General features: G+C 36.8%; 1 protein-coding gene across 1 annotated transcript in view; it reads left to right on the forward strand.

Annotated features, from left to right (window-relative positions):
* Positions 1-16835, forward strand: part of BMT2 (base methyltransferase of 25S rRNA 2 homolog) — a 32536-nt gene that overhangs the window by 10532 nt on the left and 5169 nt on the right. Inside the window, exons 2-4 of the mRNA XM_066319001.1 lie at positions 1876-2017; positions 10577-10750; positions 14087-14201. Coding sequence (XP_066175098.1) covers positions 1876-2017; positions 10577-10750; positions 14087-14201 — 431 coding nt within the window. The remainder of the gene's footprint in view (positions 1-1875; positions 2018-10576; positions 10751-14086; positions 14202-16835) is intronic.

A 16835-nucleotide genomic window follows, 5' to 3' on the forward strand; every position in this document is an offset into this window, starting at 1 on the left:
CTGTCCTGAAAGCTCTGGAAAAGATGCCCCACGTGTTTTAGCAAAAAAAAGAACCGTGTGGGGACTTGCCTGCAACTTGGGTGTTTCCTCTACTCTAGTGGTCAGCTGGTGACCTTGCTGGTACCATTTCTTAAAAAGCATACCTCTCTGAACTTGGATCATTTGGAAAATAATGAAGGATGCCATTCAGTATTAGACCTTCTTTTGTTTGTTTGTGGTTTTTGTTTTGGGGTTTTTTTTCTTTTTTTTTTGTCCAGTGTAATTACTTTCTCATATATGCTTGCTGAATATAAAGTAGAATACATAATTTCTTGCGCAGCTTCCCCATTTTGATAACATTAAATTTTGGCCACTCCCTTCCCTTCCAGCTGAGCTGCCATCTCAGACAAGGGAGTACAGACTCCTAATTTTAAACATGACTCACTTTGATGATTGTACAAGTGTGCTAGATGCTTATTTCTGAAAATGGTTGTGACATCCCTAAACCAAACCTAACTAGGGAGTAACCTGGATGGTTGATTTAAATCTTCTAAGTATACATGTGTACTTGTTCATCACGGCCAGTCTTTCTCTCAGTGGGGGACAAATGAGGCAAGGATTGTTGCTGCTTTGTACAGGAGGGAAAAAATAAAAAGGTTGTCACTGGAAAAAATCCTTGATTTACTGCTAATTGAAACAAAGTACATGAAAGAAACTGCCATAAGTGTGTTAGAAACAGAAATCTCTTACTGGTGTGAGCACAGGTCATACTGTACGCTACTTTCAGCCTTTAACAGACATTGTTAGCTAATGGCAGATATACTTTTGAAGTATTTCCTTCTCATATAAAGATGCTACAAGATTGAACCGTGTTGTGAAAATTGTGTTGTCTGAGTTAAAACTTAAAATATAGTTGTGTTCTTGAAAAGCTATTTTTAGCTGTATTAGCTTGTAAGTTCAAAATCAGTACATATTTTTTATTCTGCAGGTTGATGTGTGTTCTAGATATGTGCACACATTTATGATTAAGAAACACAAAAGAAATTAGTGAACGCCATACCAGGAAAGCATCTTTTTTAGGATAGAAATATCCTTTTAGTAAGGTGTACCAAGGGTTTGCATGCAGTGTAGGAATTGGGGCTAGCCATGACTAGCATTTATCTTGGTTTTGTTTAGTAGTGCATTATGTAAAGCTGTCTAGGAGAAGTGGATACTTCGGAGCAAAGAAGGAAAGTCATCGTGTTTAATTACCTTGAAGTGCCAGAACTTAACCTGCAAGAGTTCTTTTCAGCGAGGTGAGGAGCCTGGAAATACATCTGTCCCTAGTGATCAGCAGAGGACTTTGCGATTTCCTGATCATAGTTGGTTTGGTTCTTCAGTACTGTCCCTAGAAGCTAATTTACTGGGCCTGGCTAGATTAGACAGCAGTCAATGAGAGTTTGGATTCCTTTTTCTTTTTCAGTATACTCAAAGAAATCTTTATTGTGGGTTTAACTTTAGTGGCTTTTTCATGTGATGTCAACTACAGTATTTGCCATGGATGTGAATGCTAGTAGAAACCTTTAAATCTTTCATTTCTAAAATGTTTGCCATGTTAATGCTCATGCACAGAAATTTGAAAACAAAACTTACCAGGAACTTTAATTTCACAGAACAAACTGAACAAAATCTATGAACTGATATTTCTAGTTTCTCAAGTACCTGACAGCCCCTTCCTGCCCTAAAAGCTTGGAATTTTGTGTCTAGACTAGAGAAAGGAGAGCTTGTTTTTGTTATGTGCAGGTAAAATAATCCCTTGGTGTGTTATGCAACTTCTTAACTGGATGGGGATTTTGCCATGGAGATAATGAGAGACTGTGTATCTGATGTGCAATTTTTTTGTTTTGTTTTATTTAGTGGGAGACTTTGATAAGATCTGGCGTGAGCACTGTGAGGATGAGGAAACTCTGTGTGAATATGCTGTGGCAATGAAAAACCTAGCAGATAATCACTGGGCAAAAACTTGTGAAGGTGAAGGCCGAATTGAATGGTGTTGCAGGTAAATAATGTATTTGAAACACGCAACTGCATGCTTTTACTTGCTATTATTTATAACACAAAGCTTAATTGTTTTTTATTTTTTGCCAGTATTTAACATTTGTCCTATAGCATATTAATAATTTATTGCTTTCTTAAAGAAATGCTTTCTTAGTGTTCCAGCTTACTAAGGAAATAGCTTACGAAGTGTTTCGCTATTAGGTGATCCTTTTTTGAAGTATTTTCAACCAACAGTTTCTTTTTCTCAAATACTGAAGCTCTTTGCAAATAAACCTGTGAAGTAGTTTTCCATACTTTTGAACCTAAGCTGAGTAAATGCAATGAGTGTAACTCAAGTTGAATTTTTAGGGGTTTGGTTTGATTTGTACATATTATAGTGTTATATATACCCTAAATGCAGATATACACCTAAATGCAGATCTCTGGTGCTTAGTTTTCAATTCTTAAATCTCCTGTGACAGATTTTACCCCTGTGAAACTTGTTTTAAATGTATTTAAAACTCAAAAATTCCTATTAGTCATAAACATCTAGTTTTTGTTGGGCTCTCTGAACTGTAAAGTCATGAAATGAGGAGCTAAACTATTTCAGTCCCTGAGGAAAATAAATAGTAAAAAGAGGAGACATGTTGATCATTCAGAATTTCTGCATACAGTTGGCATCCAAAACATACTGTAAAATCTATACAGTAGAATAAAACAAAATTCTATTGAGATTTAAATGGGAAGAGAGTGTATCCATAGTCTTGCCATTGGAAAGGGGATGACTTAAGAAAACCAAAAAATAATCTTGTGTGCCAGTTTGTAGGACCTGCAGGTGAGTGTTGCAAAGTGCTCAGCAAAGAACAGTAGATGTGGTATTGTTAAATTCTCTTGAGCCCATAAAACAAAAAAAAAGAAGAGGGAATTGACTGTGAAACAGTTGATCTTGGTGGCAGCTTGAGCTGTTCCGTGGCTTCTGGAAATGGAGCAAGTAATAATAAGCTGAGGTTTTTTTTCCTAGCATGAACTGTTAAATATTTGAAAACCATTCTTCTACTTACCAATGTTTTATCCTTTAGCGTAGAAAAAAGACATCACAGTTAAGTGTTTCTTTATATAGATGCCTTTCTGGACATGCTTTGTATATCCATATCCCAATTACATGAGAGGTGTCTCAGTTGTAAAGAACTAAGCCCAAAAATGGATGGAGCATTTCAATGGCTTTGTCAGGGGTAAATAAAATAGATTTTATTGAGATTGTAGTAGACTCTCGTTTATGCTATTGACCTTGTTTGGTGGGAGGTTGATATTTTGTTGATTTTGTGTTTTGTTTGGCCCTTTTTGTTGGTTTTGTTCTTTTGTTTGTGTGCTTGTTTTGGTTTTTTTGTAATTGGCAGGACACTGACTTTGTGATCCCCAGCTGCCTATTTCTGTGTTACAGGCTTCCTGAGTTGCTACTTGTATTTGTGCTGTTCATTATTTCTGTGGAAATCCTTAAGCTTATGTTTCTCTTTACTACATTACACTACCTTGAATCATATTGAATTCTAATACTGTGATTTCTTGCAGCATCTTCCTTCTACCCTGCCCTGGTTTGGCATCATTCTCAGATCCGCTATAAGGAACTGAAACTGACTGTTCCACACTTCAGGTTATCTATGAAAAAAGTAGTTGTACTGGACCCAGGGCAGATTCCATGGAACATTGCTTGATATTTTCTTACAGTTTGATAGTCAACTAATATGTGAAACATTTTCAATAGAGCTGTGTGTTCTTACTTTAATTTTAGCTAAGCAGTAATCCCTTAGGTTGTGGCAAGTTTGTCTGTTAGGCTGTAGGATAGGATAATGTTTCTTGTGGACAGTGATGACTTATGTATAGAAGCTTTTGGGCTCCCACTTGGTTTTTGTTATAGATCATTTACAAAGTAAGCATTGAAGTAAATGTCCAGTTTCGGCTTTGCAGCCTAAGCTCATCGTGTTAGGAAGAGAATCCATCCTCTAAGAGACACTAAAATGCTCTGTCTTGGTATAAAGCTTCAGATAAAGCACATAGCTTTTCAGTTTGCAAAGTCAAAGGATCAGGAGTTCTTACATTAGTAGAAAAAGAATGGGTGCTTTTCACTTCTCAGATTATACTGAGGCCTGGATTGATAAATACCAGAACAAATCAGATTGACTTTGTGTTCTGCAGTTTTTTGTTTCTTCTCACGGGGCCAAGAGGTGTGCCAGGCTGGTGGCAGGTCCCATTGTTGTTACTCCTCCTTGTGCCTGGGTGTAGAACTGCATGCAAGAGAATTTGCATGAGACTTAAGTGAAAGCTTTTGCTCAGTGCTTATCGCTATGTTACCATGACAGCAGGAAGGTAGCTGTTTCATAACAGCTGAATTTTAATTTGTGAGTGGAGTGCTGAAAATAGTTTGGAACCACCAGTGCATGCCTCCTGAAGAAAGGAGACACTGAGTTTTGTTTTTAATTTGAAGGAAGATCTTTTCAGTGATCTGAATAACCACTAGAGAAGTTATGTGTACTTCTCGAGATCAAGAATAACAATTTTGCTTTTCTTTCTAAAGTCTTTCTGGCTATTTAGGTGAAGACACTGGAAGAATTCTGACATTAATTCTTAAACAAGATGACATAAAACTTACTTCTTCGTTAGTGTTGATTTAAAGAACATGTATCCAGACTCTAGAAACTGGACAAGATGAAAAGCAGTACGTGATAGACTGTGTTAATGGCCATATGCTGAGTTGTATTGGGCCAATTTTGTTGGTTGTTTCAGGGAAACATGACAGAGCTGTTAAGTGGTAAGAGGGATTAAAACTTTATGCACCTTCAGATCCCGGTCTATGATCCCCCAAGTGGTGGTGTAAAAAGCCTGGGCAACACTCAACTTTCTTTGTTTCTTCCTTCCTTCCTTCCTTTATATATATATTTAGAAAATTGAATAAGTAGCAAGTGGTATTTGCAAATTAGCACTTTTATTTCTCTTTCATATATATTACAATACAAAACTTTAAACAGATTAAGATGGTGTTTACTCTGAATAATTGTTGTAACTCTTTAATTTTTGCTGGTGTAGATAGGGCTGGTGAAGCTTTGTGTGGACAATGAATGCCAGCCTGTTCTGGTTCTAGTTGGAACAGAATAAGCCAGACCAGCAGGTTTGCTTCTTTCTGTTGCAGTTGCCTCAGTGTTAAGACTTGTGTTGACTTGACTGGCTTTTTTAAAGAGCAAAAAATAAAATCTGCTCTTTTAATTATCATGACAAAACACTATCTAGACCTCCATTTTTTTAAAAAAAATGTCTTTTGACTGATTAATGAGCAAAGAAACACAGTTCTGATGAAATTAATGACCAGTGAGTACAGAACTGTTTGGAAACATTTGCAGAGAATAGATGTGAAAAGCTTATCTTTAAAATGTGATTTACTGGAAGGATTCTGTCAAAGGTTTGTCCCTGTACTTTTATTGGCAGTCTGCTAGAGTAAAGGATATTTAAATTTTGAAATGAGACCAAAGAGAGAGAAACTGTCACTGTCTACTGAGAGTAGAATTAAAATTAATACAGTTATAAACTATACTGAACATTATCTACTATATTAAATATCAGCTGTACAAATAAAGACCCGGGAGTAATTGATTATGTTAGTCTTTCAGAACATTGTTTGGATTCTGAAGCAGGCCATAAACTGAATATGAAGTGGTCATGGGGTGCTTTTGCAGTAGAGGCAAATACCATACCTGAGTGTGTTAATGAGATTGTCCCCAAGATATGTAAAGTACTACTCTGACTTTATTTAGCATTGCTCTTAGCCAAAATATCATCTTGGCCACTGCATTTAAAAAACAACAAACAGCAGCTCAGCTCCAAGAAAGATAAAGAAATTATCAAAACCTTCTATTTTTTTTCCACAAAAGCCTTGGTGTTCTTTTCTAGAAACTAGAGCTGTCTAGTCAAAAGAAGAGAAAGCTAAGTAATCTGTTAGAGGATCTTTGAGAATAGCAGATCTCTGCTAAAACTGGAAAGCTGATCCTGTTTATTTGTAAGATTGAATGAATGAGTGTTTGCAAGTCTCTTCAACACTGTTTTATAGATGTTTTTGATGAATGCAATTAATTGAGCAGTTCGCTGCAAGGAGAATGGAACTGAAGAAGGTGGCAGAAACAGCAGGAGGAGAACCATTTAAAATGGGAAAGGACAATGTTAAGTGTTCTTATTTATGTGACAGTCTTAATTTTTTACTGCTAAACACATTGTTTGCTGATGAAACTAGTGAGGAGCTGTTAACTCCCTTGAAGGCAGACAGGCTCTCCAGAGAAACCTCAACAAATTAAGAGGGCTGGGCGATCACCAGCTGCAGGAATTTTAACAAAGACAAGTGCCCAGTTCTGTACCTGTGATGGGGCAACCCTGGATGGACTCGGGGGGGAACTACTGGAAAATAGCACCAGGGAAAGGGAGCTGGGTGTCCTGGTTGATGGCAAGTTGAATTTGAGTGAGCAGTGCCCTGGCAGCCAGGAGGATCATCCATGTCCTGGGGGGCATCAGGCACAGCAACACAGCCAGGCAAGGGAGGGGATTGTCCCACTCTGCTCTGCACTGGGGCAGCCTCACCTCCAGTGCTGGGGGAAGGTCTAGACATTGCTTCAGCTCTGAAGGGAAGTTTTCTACTACTCTGTGCCCTCGCTGAAAGCCATCTTCAGTATTAGGTTTTGGTTAATAAATATTCTAAGAAAGATGGGTCAAGCTCCCCTTTTCCTCATTATAAAGCAGAAGGAAAGAGTCAGTCAATAAAACTGGATGCTTGAAATCCTCAAGCACTGATTACAGCTCTGATTGATTATCAGTAACTGCTTTTTGCTATGATTAAAGTTGACCACACCAGCTTTAATTCTGTTGTTCATTACTTGAGCAGAAGAATTAATTAATAATTCTGTTACAATTTTTAAAGTTCATATAGTGTTTCTTGACAATGTCCCCTTCATTTTTTTAATTTTGTATTCTATTGAAACTCAGGGATTTAGTCTTTATTTTTCAAAACAAAGCTTCTCTTTTATTCCTTGGGAGAGTATTAACAAAATCATATGTTTTCATATTGGCTTTTTCTGAGACTTCCTTTATGTGTCCAACCCAAATGGCAGAGCAGGAGAGTCAACTGGAACAGTTACTTAGTGTTTGAGATTTGTAATATGGAAAATAAGTTTCACTGAAGAAATACAAAGATTTGATTTTTTTTATTTTTTTTAAACAAAGACATGAACTGCACACTTCACCCAGAAACCTAACCTGTCTCTTCACCTAGGAAACTGAACAGTTTAGATATGAAATATTTATTCCAGTTTGTGTGAACTGTAGCAAGTATCAGCTCAGATAGCATTTACATTGCACAATTCTTCACAAGCATGTTAATTGTAGAGCTAATATTGTGTCATCAGAGACTGAATGTTTGTCAGTTAAAAATGGAGCCATGTCAGTTTTTAGAATTATAAAAGAGATTCCTGAATTTTCACTTTGTAGATAATTGAGACGCTGTTCCTTACTTGAGACATTTGTTAAATGTAGAGTCTTATATAACTGCATACTCAAAACCAGGGTGATCAATGATGGCTTTTAATGGCTGTGAAGTTAAACATCTGGCTACATCCACAAGTTACCACGTGGTAAGCTACAGAGTGCATCATCTCTGCTAACTACCAGTGCAGTGAGCACCCATGTGCTCACTGTTACCCACAGGAAGTGTGAGGGTCACTTCTACAGGGGGAGTACAACTCCTCTGAGAGCTCAGGAGCCAAAAGGGCAACATGTAGTAATCAGGCCAGGATGACTGTGATGTCAGAAAGGCAGAAAGGGAAGATATCCCTCAGTGGCTATGAATGCTGTGTGATCTGTGGTTTTTTTGTTTGGATTGGGTGGGTTTGGCTGAGGTTTTTTTTCGTACCCTGTGGTACTGTGCCAATATGTAGAGCCTGGGATCTGAATGTGAAGAATTTTATCCATTCTTGGGCCTTCCTGTGGCACTGGCTGGTTGTCCACCAGGGAAAATGCAGAAGGAGATGCTTCTCTTTGTGGTTGACTTTGATAGTGTCTTATGTGCAAATGAGGAAGGTTTGTTATGAAGAATATAGAATTATGAGTACTTGGCTGACATGATAGGGGTAGAAGGATGGAAAAACACTCATTTGCATCAGTACCAAGAATGAAGAAGAAATGGCTTCTCAGTGACAAAAGGAATTTGCACTTTACAAGTAGGTGGTTCTCCTGTGCTCATTAAGTTTCAGCCTGGCTAGCGTACCAGCTTCTGGGAAATTAAAAGGTTGGTAACAGGAATAGTTGGTTGAGAAGAAAAAAACCACATTCTTCAAGGTTGAGAATTCTCTCATGTCTTACATGTCAGTGTAACACTACTTAAATTGCTGTTGATTCTGGATGTTTTAAGAGCTGTAATGAGATAAAAAAGACTTAAAATAAAGAGACTGCAGGGTGCTAACCAAGCGGTGCAATAGTTGATAAATGTTTTTTAAAAAGGATTTTTCTTTCCAAGTTTTATTTCTTTGACTAATTGATACACAGAACTAAATAGTTCTAAATTGATTGTATGCTTGTAAATAAATAATACAATGTGTAAAATACAGTTTAATTAGCATACTAGCAGTAATGCAAGTCTTTTTTTCTGGAGTTCTTATTTCTTTATTGATCTTTTAAAAATCTCTTTCCTGCTAAGTTAAGTGACTGGCTTCTTACACTTAGTTCATTTTAGAATTGTTGTTGTTCCATCCATGCAGTCTCTAATGGATGGAGTTGCCATAATTCTACTGTCTGTATGTCTGGCAGTATTGCAGCCTAGACTAGAGCATCTGTCTTTTGAGGAAAGGATGAGGGAGTTGGACCTGTTCAATCTCAAGAAGAGACAACTTAGAGAGGACCTCATCAATGTCTATCAGTATCTGAAGGGAGAGTTTCAAGAGGATGGAGCCAGGCTCTGCTTAGTCATGCCAGCCAGTAGCACAAATGGCAACAGGCAGAAACCGATGCTCAGGAAGTTCCACCTGAAAATGAGGAAGAACTTCTGCACTGTGCAGGTGACTAAGCACTGGAACAGATTGCACAGAGAGATGGAGTCTTCCTCTCTGAAAATACTCCAGAACCCTCTGGACACAATCCTGTGCCATGTGCTCTGGGATGACCCTGCTTGAGCAGGGAGGTTGGAGCAGGTGACCCTCTGAGGTCCCTTCTAACCTGACCCATTCTGTGATTACACATTTCTGACTCAAGGTGCTTCTTTCCTACCTATCTTGGGATAAAGTTACTTCTATCTGTACCTGTTTGTGTATGTTTCCATCAAAGAAACTCAGTGCCACTCCAATGACTTTTTTTGTTGTCCTTCACATCTTGTATGATGAAGAGAATGGGTATATTTGATGCCTAAAATATCACCAAACCTTACATAAGCCCTGTGTATACCAAGTCCTTGTCATTATCTATGATTTAAATGTGCCATTATACCAGCGTGTCCATCCTTAAATCTCTGAAGTGTCATAACCTTGTTCCTGCTTTGTATAAGAGATTATAAACTACACTTGAATTCATGTTTTGTGGAATCTTTCCTTCAAACCTCTGCAGTTTTGTTAGAGGAAAATGGAGTGACTTTCAAGAAAGCGTCATAAAAATGAGTTGTTCAGAAGCCATTATTCAATATTATCTATGTTAAAATTTCTGTGCGAATATTTGGATGACAGTATTTAATTTAAAAAATTGAATTGTGCAGGGTGAGTCTGGCTTTTTAATTGCACAGCAACAATTTTTTTCCAGTTCTAGTTTACATTTTGTGGTTGAAATTCAGTTATTCTCAAACATAGTGCTTGCTTCTCATACACTAATGTTGACTACTGATTGAGGAATGCAAGTGCTATTTAACTTCTTTTGTAACATTAATTTCTTTAAATTAGCTAATATTTTTGTTCAAGTATGATTAGATTATTTTGTTCTGGTTCCTATAAAAAAATAAATAATATGGGGAAAACCTGAAAACTTAAATAAGCCTTCCACAATAATACAGCTACTAACTGTTGCTTAAAACAAAAAATGCCCAGGCATACTCAATTAAAAACTGCTGGATGTAAGTTTGCACATAAATCTGGATTAGGTTTCTTTTCCCTCAGTTTATGTGCCAGCAAGATGCACATTTCAAAACTTTGTGTTGACCGGGAGCTAGCTGATTAATGTGCTGTAGTGGAGAACTGGGCTGAAGTTTACCTTCTGGTGGTGTTCTGACAAGACTTGTGCTGTCTTACTTTAAAAGTCTATCCAGATAAAAATATTTTGAAGATGTTTACTCAGCTGTGAATTATGGCATAATTTGGGGGGAAAAAAACCCAAGAACGCACCACTCGATTTTTATGTTGTTGAGTGTATCACATTGTTTTTTAAAGCTGATTTACCAAAGTTGAAATAAAACCCAGATTTTTTAAAAAGCTGACAGCACTTGTATCTCTTAACCCTCTGGTATGTATCTTAGCTGTAGTAGTGACTAACAAGAGCATTCCGTTTTCCTGGGGCATTTTTCTTCTTGTCTTTTCAGTGTATGCCGAGAATATTTTCAGAATGGTGGAAAAAGAAAAGCACTTGAGAAAGATGAAAAAAGAGCACTTCTTGCTTCTAAGACCACTCCAGCTTTAAATGTTCCTCAGACTCCCAAGATTGAAGATCCTTTGCCAAACTTTGGCTTGACAAATCATGAAGCTATGACAGAAGAGTAAGTTTTGCTTGTTTTGACTTTTTTTTTCCTCTTTTTCGAGTGTTAAACTTATCCTGACTTTTTTTTCTCCATAACATATTAGATCAGTCTGATATAATTTTAATAGTTAAGAAAGGGAATTTTCATGTGAATATATGCATTTCAAGAGCTGTTTATGTTGTAGTATATTTTGGTAAATGCCATAAAAAAATTGCTTGAGAATGACAACTTAGTCATCTTCATTTTAGTGCTAGAGCAATTTCACTTAAGTATGTCACTGGTGTGCAATGCAATTTATATTAAACCTTGAGGTGAAATAAGGGAGATGTTAATTAAGTTAGAATCTAATGGCTGTTCAGCACTGTTGAAAAGTCAATTGCTTATGTAAGTACTAAGTGCCAAATGTAAATATCAGAGTACTTAAAACTTTCTCTTCATAAATAATTGCAGAGAAACTCCTGATTCCAATTACACACTTCAAAAGCAATTTGGAATTACAACCCTTAACTTTTAATGTGCTAGCTTTCTGATGACTGGCTCTCCAGAACTTGTAGTATCCTTGAGGTATTTTCCAAACAACAGTTTTAATTTTGTTTGTGACCTTCGCTCAAGTAAGAATTTTATTTTTGGCATCCAAGACTAACTTTGTTGTTTCTGAAGTTCCACCCTCCATTTTTTTCCTAAATAACATGTGTCATGTTTGTGACTATTCCATGTGTGATGGAAAAAAACTCGTATTTTGCAAGTACAATGAAATAATGAATGCATAAGCATAGAACCTATAAAAGGTGTGACTTGTTTCATATTCTTTATAGATTAGTTCTTACTGCTTCCTGCAATAGTGTTTTTTCTGTTGTGTAAAGAGATTTTTTTTCCCTTGATTGTAGCATGTCAGCAATTCAGCTCTTACTTGAAGCTAGGTGTAGTATCAGTTAGGGCTAGAATGATGTTACTGCTGTTATTAGAAGGTGTGTCTTTCCTTAGGAGCTGGTGTCTTTTGTGTCTCTCATGTTTGTTTAAATCAATAGGTTTGATAATCATATATACTCTACCAGTGGGAGGCATTGTCAGGATAAAGCATTGGTTCTCTTTTTGATCTCTCTTTCATCTCTGTCTTCATATTTTCTGCAGTTAATAGTGGCATTGCAGAGCTAACTTCACCTGCCTTCTTGTTTGTATCCTTCCCTTTGTTCTAATGTGTACAGAAAGGAGTTGAGAATTTTTATAGATTATTCTAAAATTATCTGTTAGTATAGTGAGTGCTGATGATTTTTATTTTCGTTCTCAAAACTTGAAAAATACACACTCTCCTGAAGACATTCCTGGCAAAGGCAAGTTTTAGAATATTTACCTGAGTAAGCTACAAACGATAGTAAGTTCTTAGTAGCTGCACAGACCTTGAACAACAAGGCATAACTGGTCTAAGTTACTGCCCAGGGAAATCAAAATTAATTTTTTTTCTTGATGCTTTACAGAAGAAATTACAGAGTTTATCAGAAAGAAAATGGATTGTATATTACACCAGGCAGAGATCTCTCCTGAAATGCTTTATCATATCTACACTGATCTAGTAGTGGTACAAGGGATATGGGGGAGTCTACACACAGTGTTTAAAGATTGTCACTCCACAGTGGTCATGTAACACTACAAGTAAGAGTTGTGGGTTTGTGTATCTAAGCCTGTGACTCTTTTACTCTGGTAGGTGTAAAGACAAAAATTCTGTTCATCCCATATATAATCCTCTCTCAAGTAATACATAAATATATATAATATAGGTAGCTAAATTAGGTAGCTTTTGTAAATAGGAAGAGAGAATATATCCTAGTGGTTTTTTCACTGTACCATAGGTGAAGTGGCTGTCCTGGAAATTAGAGGCTTTTGGGATTTGCTGCTTAATTGAATCTGTACAAGTATTTCATTGAACACTTGTTCATGGGAGCATGTTTAGATCTCTAGAGGCTCTCTCTTTTTTATGGGAAGTTTTCTCTGCACTGTAGCATCCTGTTTCCTCTTGTTACATTTCCTTCCTTCCATGTGTCCATTGATTCGTTGTTACCATATTGGACTCTCATATAGAATGCAAGCATATATACAGGCATGCATTTTTGTGTTTGAATGAGGAAGGATCTGCCATTAGTGTCTCCGTTTGCTAGACAAGGAGATACACTGTTCTGAGAAACTCCAGACTACCCTTATGTGGGAAAAGACACTATTTGACTTCAGTCCATGTTTGTGGTACACGGCTACTAGGATCCAAATTCCTGTTCCAAGTCTAAAAAAATTGTTACTTTCTTCTTCATTCTGAAATCCCACTCAGTATTGATTGACTTACAGGGTAGCTTAGTAATATTTGCAGCTTTAACTTAAAGCTAAGTTGCACTGTTTGCCTCAGTCATGGTGGTATTTTGAGAGAAGCATGCCCTGGAAATCTTCTGTTCCATGTAGAAGCAAAATGCTTCAACTTGTCATTATTATTTTGCCGAATGCAACAAGACATTTTCTCTTGCTTTTCCAACATCTTCTCTCTGGTAGGTTACTGGGAGTCTCGAAGGGGCCCAGAGAGCCCAGGTCTTTTACTGCTGCCTAGAGGCTTTTTTTCCTTTCTGCTTTGTTGTTGCTGTGAGTACAGCTATGGCTTGGTTTTACTCCATTGGCCCTGTACCTATGTTTCTGAAAGTTTTTGCAGATAACTGTCTCTCCAGGGTTGAGCCTTTCCCAGAAACATGACAAGTTATATTTTGGAGATGCCAATTGGTTTTGGCTACAGAAACTTGAAGCAAAATCCATTTTCTTTCTGGAAGGTTATTAGCATTCTCATCTCTGTGAAGTCCCTGTGAAAGCTGTGACTTTGTTTGCCTCTGTTAATGGATTTTGGATGTTCTACGATGTTACAAATCATCATGGATTTTTTTTAGATTGCAGCCCTGTAAACGATGCAATTTATGTAGCTGTTCACTGTTTCCCTTTTCAATTCATGAAATTTTAACTCTGGCGTCTAGTGTGACTTCCAAATCAGTAAATACTACAAAAAGTTAAGTGAGAAACACAAAACAGTGTGAGAAAGCCTGTCTAGTGGACACAAAATTTACCATTTTATTTACTTACTTCAGATGCACAAATTAAAAGTATTACAGCTGCTCTGAACAAAACTCTTCTGCTTGAGGACCATCTGCTTTTATTGCTGGTGCTTGGTTCTTCAGATATCTCAGCAATTGAAATAAGCCACTCACTTCCATTAGTCATTACTATGGTCTTCTGTGAGAATCTTTTGTTGCATTAGTTACCTGAAATTGTAACTCAGAATACAGCTTTAAAAGTTACATTTGATAAAACTTAATTCTTGCTGCTTCTTAGGTTCCTTCACTCCTTGGGAAAGATCAGATTACTTGATGTTGGTAGCTGCTTTAATCCATTTCTGAAGTTTGAAGAATTTCTGACAGTTGGCATAGACATTGTTCCAGCTGTTGAGGTATGTAATGTTTGCTGTATTTAATATAAACTTGATCCTCAGATTTGTGGAATGCCTCAAAATGACTGTAAGAAAGTACTTACATAATACTTACATGCTTTCTAAATATGTTTTAGTAGGAGCTAAACACTACATCCTTTGCCATGAACAGGCTCTAAAGTGGTGTCTTCTTTAAAAATACAATTTTTATCCCAGAGTCATGCCTTTATAATGGTGTTACAAATCTTGTTATTAGAAAATTTTAGTAGCCATCTTTTAATGATGTTTCAGATGAGTCCCTGCATCTTAAAAAAGGTCTAAATAATGGTTAAGTAGCCTTATGCTTAGGCAAGAACCTCTCAGAAGCTGTATTCACTGACAGAAGGAAATGATCAGTGACTGTATTTATTGAGTTTTTCTGGGGAGATTTAGTAATCAGAAGGGCACTATAAGGGAGCATTTCTACTTATGGCTAGAAATATTTTTAAGCTTCCAAAATCCAGAGGACAAATTTATCAGCATATTTGGGGTAAATTGCTTCATTTTGCCTAGGCAGTAAGGTTCTCAAATGCCTTAATTCTGCTGTAATCATATCTTCTTTTTATCTTTTGCTTTTGACCCAACTGCTGTCACTAATTCCATTTATCAACAATGCAAAAGGATAAAGTCGAATAAAATGTTTTTAAAAGACACAGAAATCCATTTCTGACAGAAAACAGAAAAGCCTTTGACTATACACACCTTGACTACTTATAGTTAAAAATCAGGCTCTGTTAAAATCTGTGGCCTAAGGTAACCCTCTTGAGAAGCACAGAGATGAAATAATACACTGAACTGGAAAGTAATGTTCTCTTACTTGCTGCAGTGTGATTTACATACTAAATGCCTGGTGGTTTGGGTTTTTTACCATGTTTAGTCTGTTAACACCTTGTTTGTACTTTTGCATATATGCTGAGAGATATTGAAAGATACTCTTTAAAAATTTGAGTCTGATAAATTACTTTTAAAAGCAACTCAATGTTAGTTCTGTCTAAAACACAAACTTTGAGTAGATTTTGTCTTGCCTAATTTGAAACACAGGCATCATGATTGCTTTCCACTACTTTGGAGGCTGTAGAACTGTGTAGGGCTGCTGGGCATGACACAGGAGGTAATAAAGATACATGCCATTGAAATGGCAGCCTGTGGCATTGAAAATGGTAATACACAGCCAGTGAATTTCTTGCTATGACACATAGATCCTCAGTGTCTACATCTCAGGCTTTAAGTTCTAATTATAGTCAATGAATGCCATTTAACTATCAAAAATAGTTAAACCTCAATAGCTGCTGTTCGATGGTGAGGTGAATTGGGTTCTGTATTGATTAGTTCTCCAGTGACTATAATGGCAGCCTAGGTACCTAACATTACATGAGTTGAACCTAAACATTAATTTTTGAGTATAACTAGTCGATATTTTCCTGTTCTCAAATCTGTTGTTCTGCTTTCATAAGAAAGCTGCATTTGTTCTCATGAAAATCAATTTGAATGTACAGTGGGCCAAAACCTTTATTGGGAAAAGTCTTGAAGAATTAACTTCTGTGGATTTAAAGGAAGAACATGTGCAATTTCGATGTACTAACCAGTTCTTTAGATTCTCTCCCAGTCAAAGGGAACAATAAGATAATTGATTTCTGGTTGTCTGACATGGTTAGTACCATAGCTTCATGGTAAGAGCTTCCCAGAGTGCTAATGTCCATGTGGTTACACACATGCTTACTCTGAGGCCTCTCTCAGGCTCATGAACATCTTTAATTCTCTTGGATGCTTTGGGTTGTTCAGGGCACCTTGAAGCCTGGCTAGCAAGAGCTCTTGGAGGGACAGGGAGTACAGTTTGAGCAGTCAAACACATCTGCTAGAATGAGCTTAGTCCTATTTCCAAAACAGAATTAATGAGCCCTGATGTACTGAAGATGACTCTGCTTTGAGCTGCATCAGCACCATAACCTTCTGAATAAATTTTTCTTTAGGCCAGCGGTTGCCTGGGCTGATTTAAGTTTTTTGTAATAACAACCAGAGGTTTATTATGGTAGTTAATGTCATCTCCTGGCTTGAAAAATTTTTCCTGATAAGTTGAGGTAAAAGCTGAAAATAAAATAAACTGGTAAAATTTTCTGATTTAGCAGATTTCTTAGGTAAGATACTTAGGTACCTTTTAAAACAAATTGAAGCACAGTGCCAATTAAATTATCTTAATTAGAGGGTTAAATAGTTCTTGCTTTAATAAAAAAAAAACATTATCCACCTTCACATAGAAATGCTCTGAATATATACTAAGTAGTTGAGTAATACTTCAGTTTATTTGGAGGAGTAAGAAGGATTTAATTTCTGGAAATACACAAAGAAATACACAAGGAAAGGAACCAAAATGTTAGTTACGTAGCTGAAGGATAAATGTCTTCAATTCAAAATTTTTAGAATCTCTGTTTCACATACAGAAAATGCAAGCTGTATATTTCCATTGAAAGGTTTTGGGTTTTGAGAGAAAAGGAAACTGCTTACCAAGAAAAGATTAGTATTTTCTTTAGTTAGGCACCATGCACTCACTTCCAGTGTCCTGGTGTAAAGTACACTGAGGTAAACGTGTTATTAGAAGCTAGGAGGATGGAAACTGAG

The sequence above is a fragment of the Sylvia atricapilla genome, chromosome 5 (genome assembly GCF_009819655.1).
Source record: "Sylvia atricapilla isolate bSylAtr1 chromosome 5, bSylAtr1.pri, whole genome shotgun sequence".
Classification (NCBI taxonomy): Eukaryota; Metazoa; Chordata; class Aves; order Passeriformes; family Sylviidae; genus Sylvia; species Sylvia atricapilla.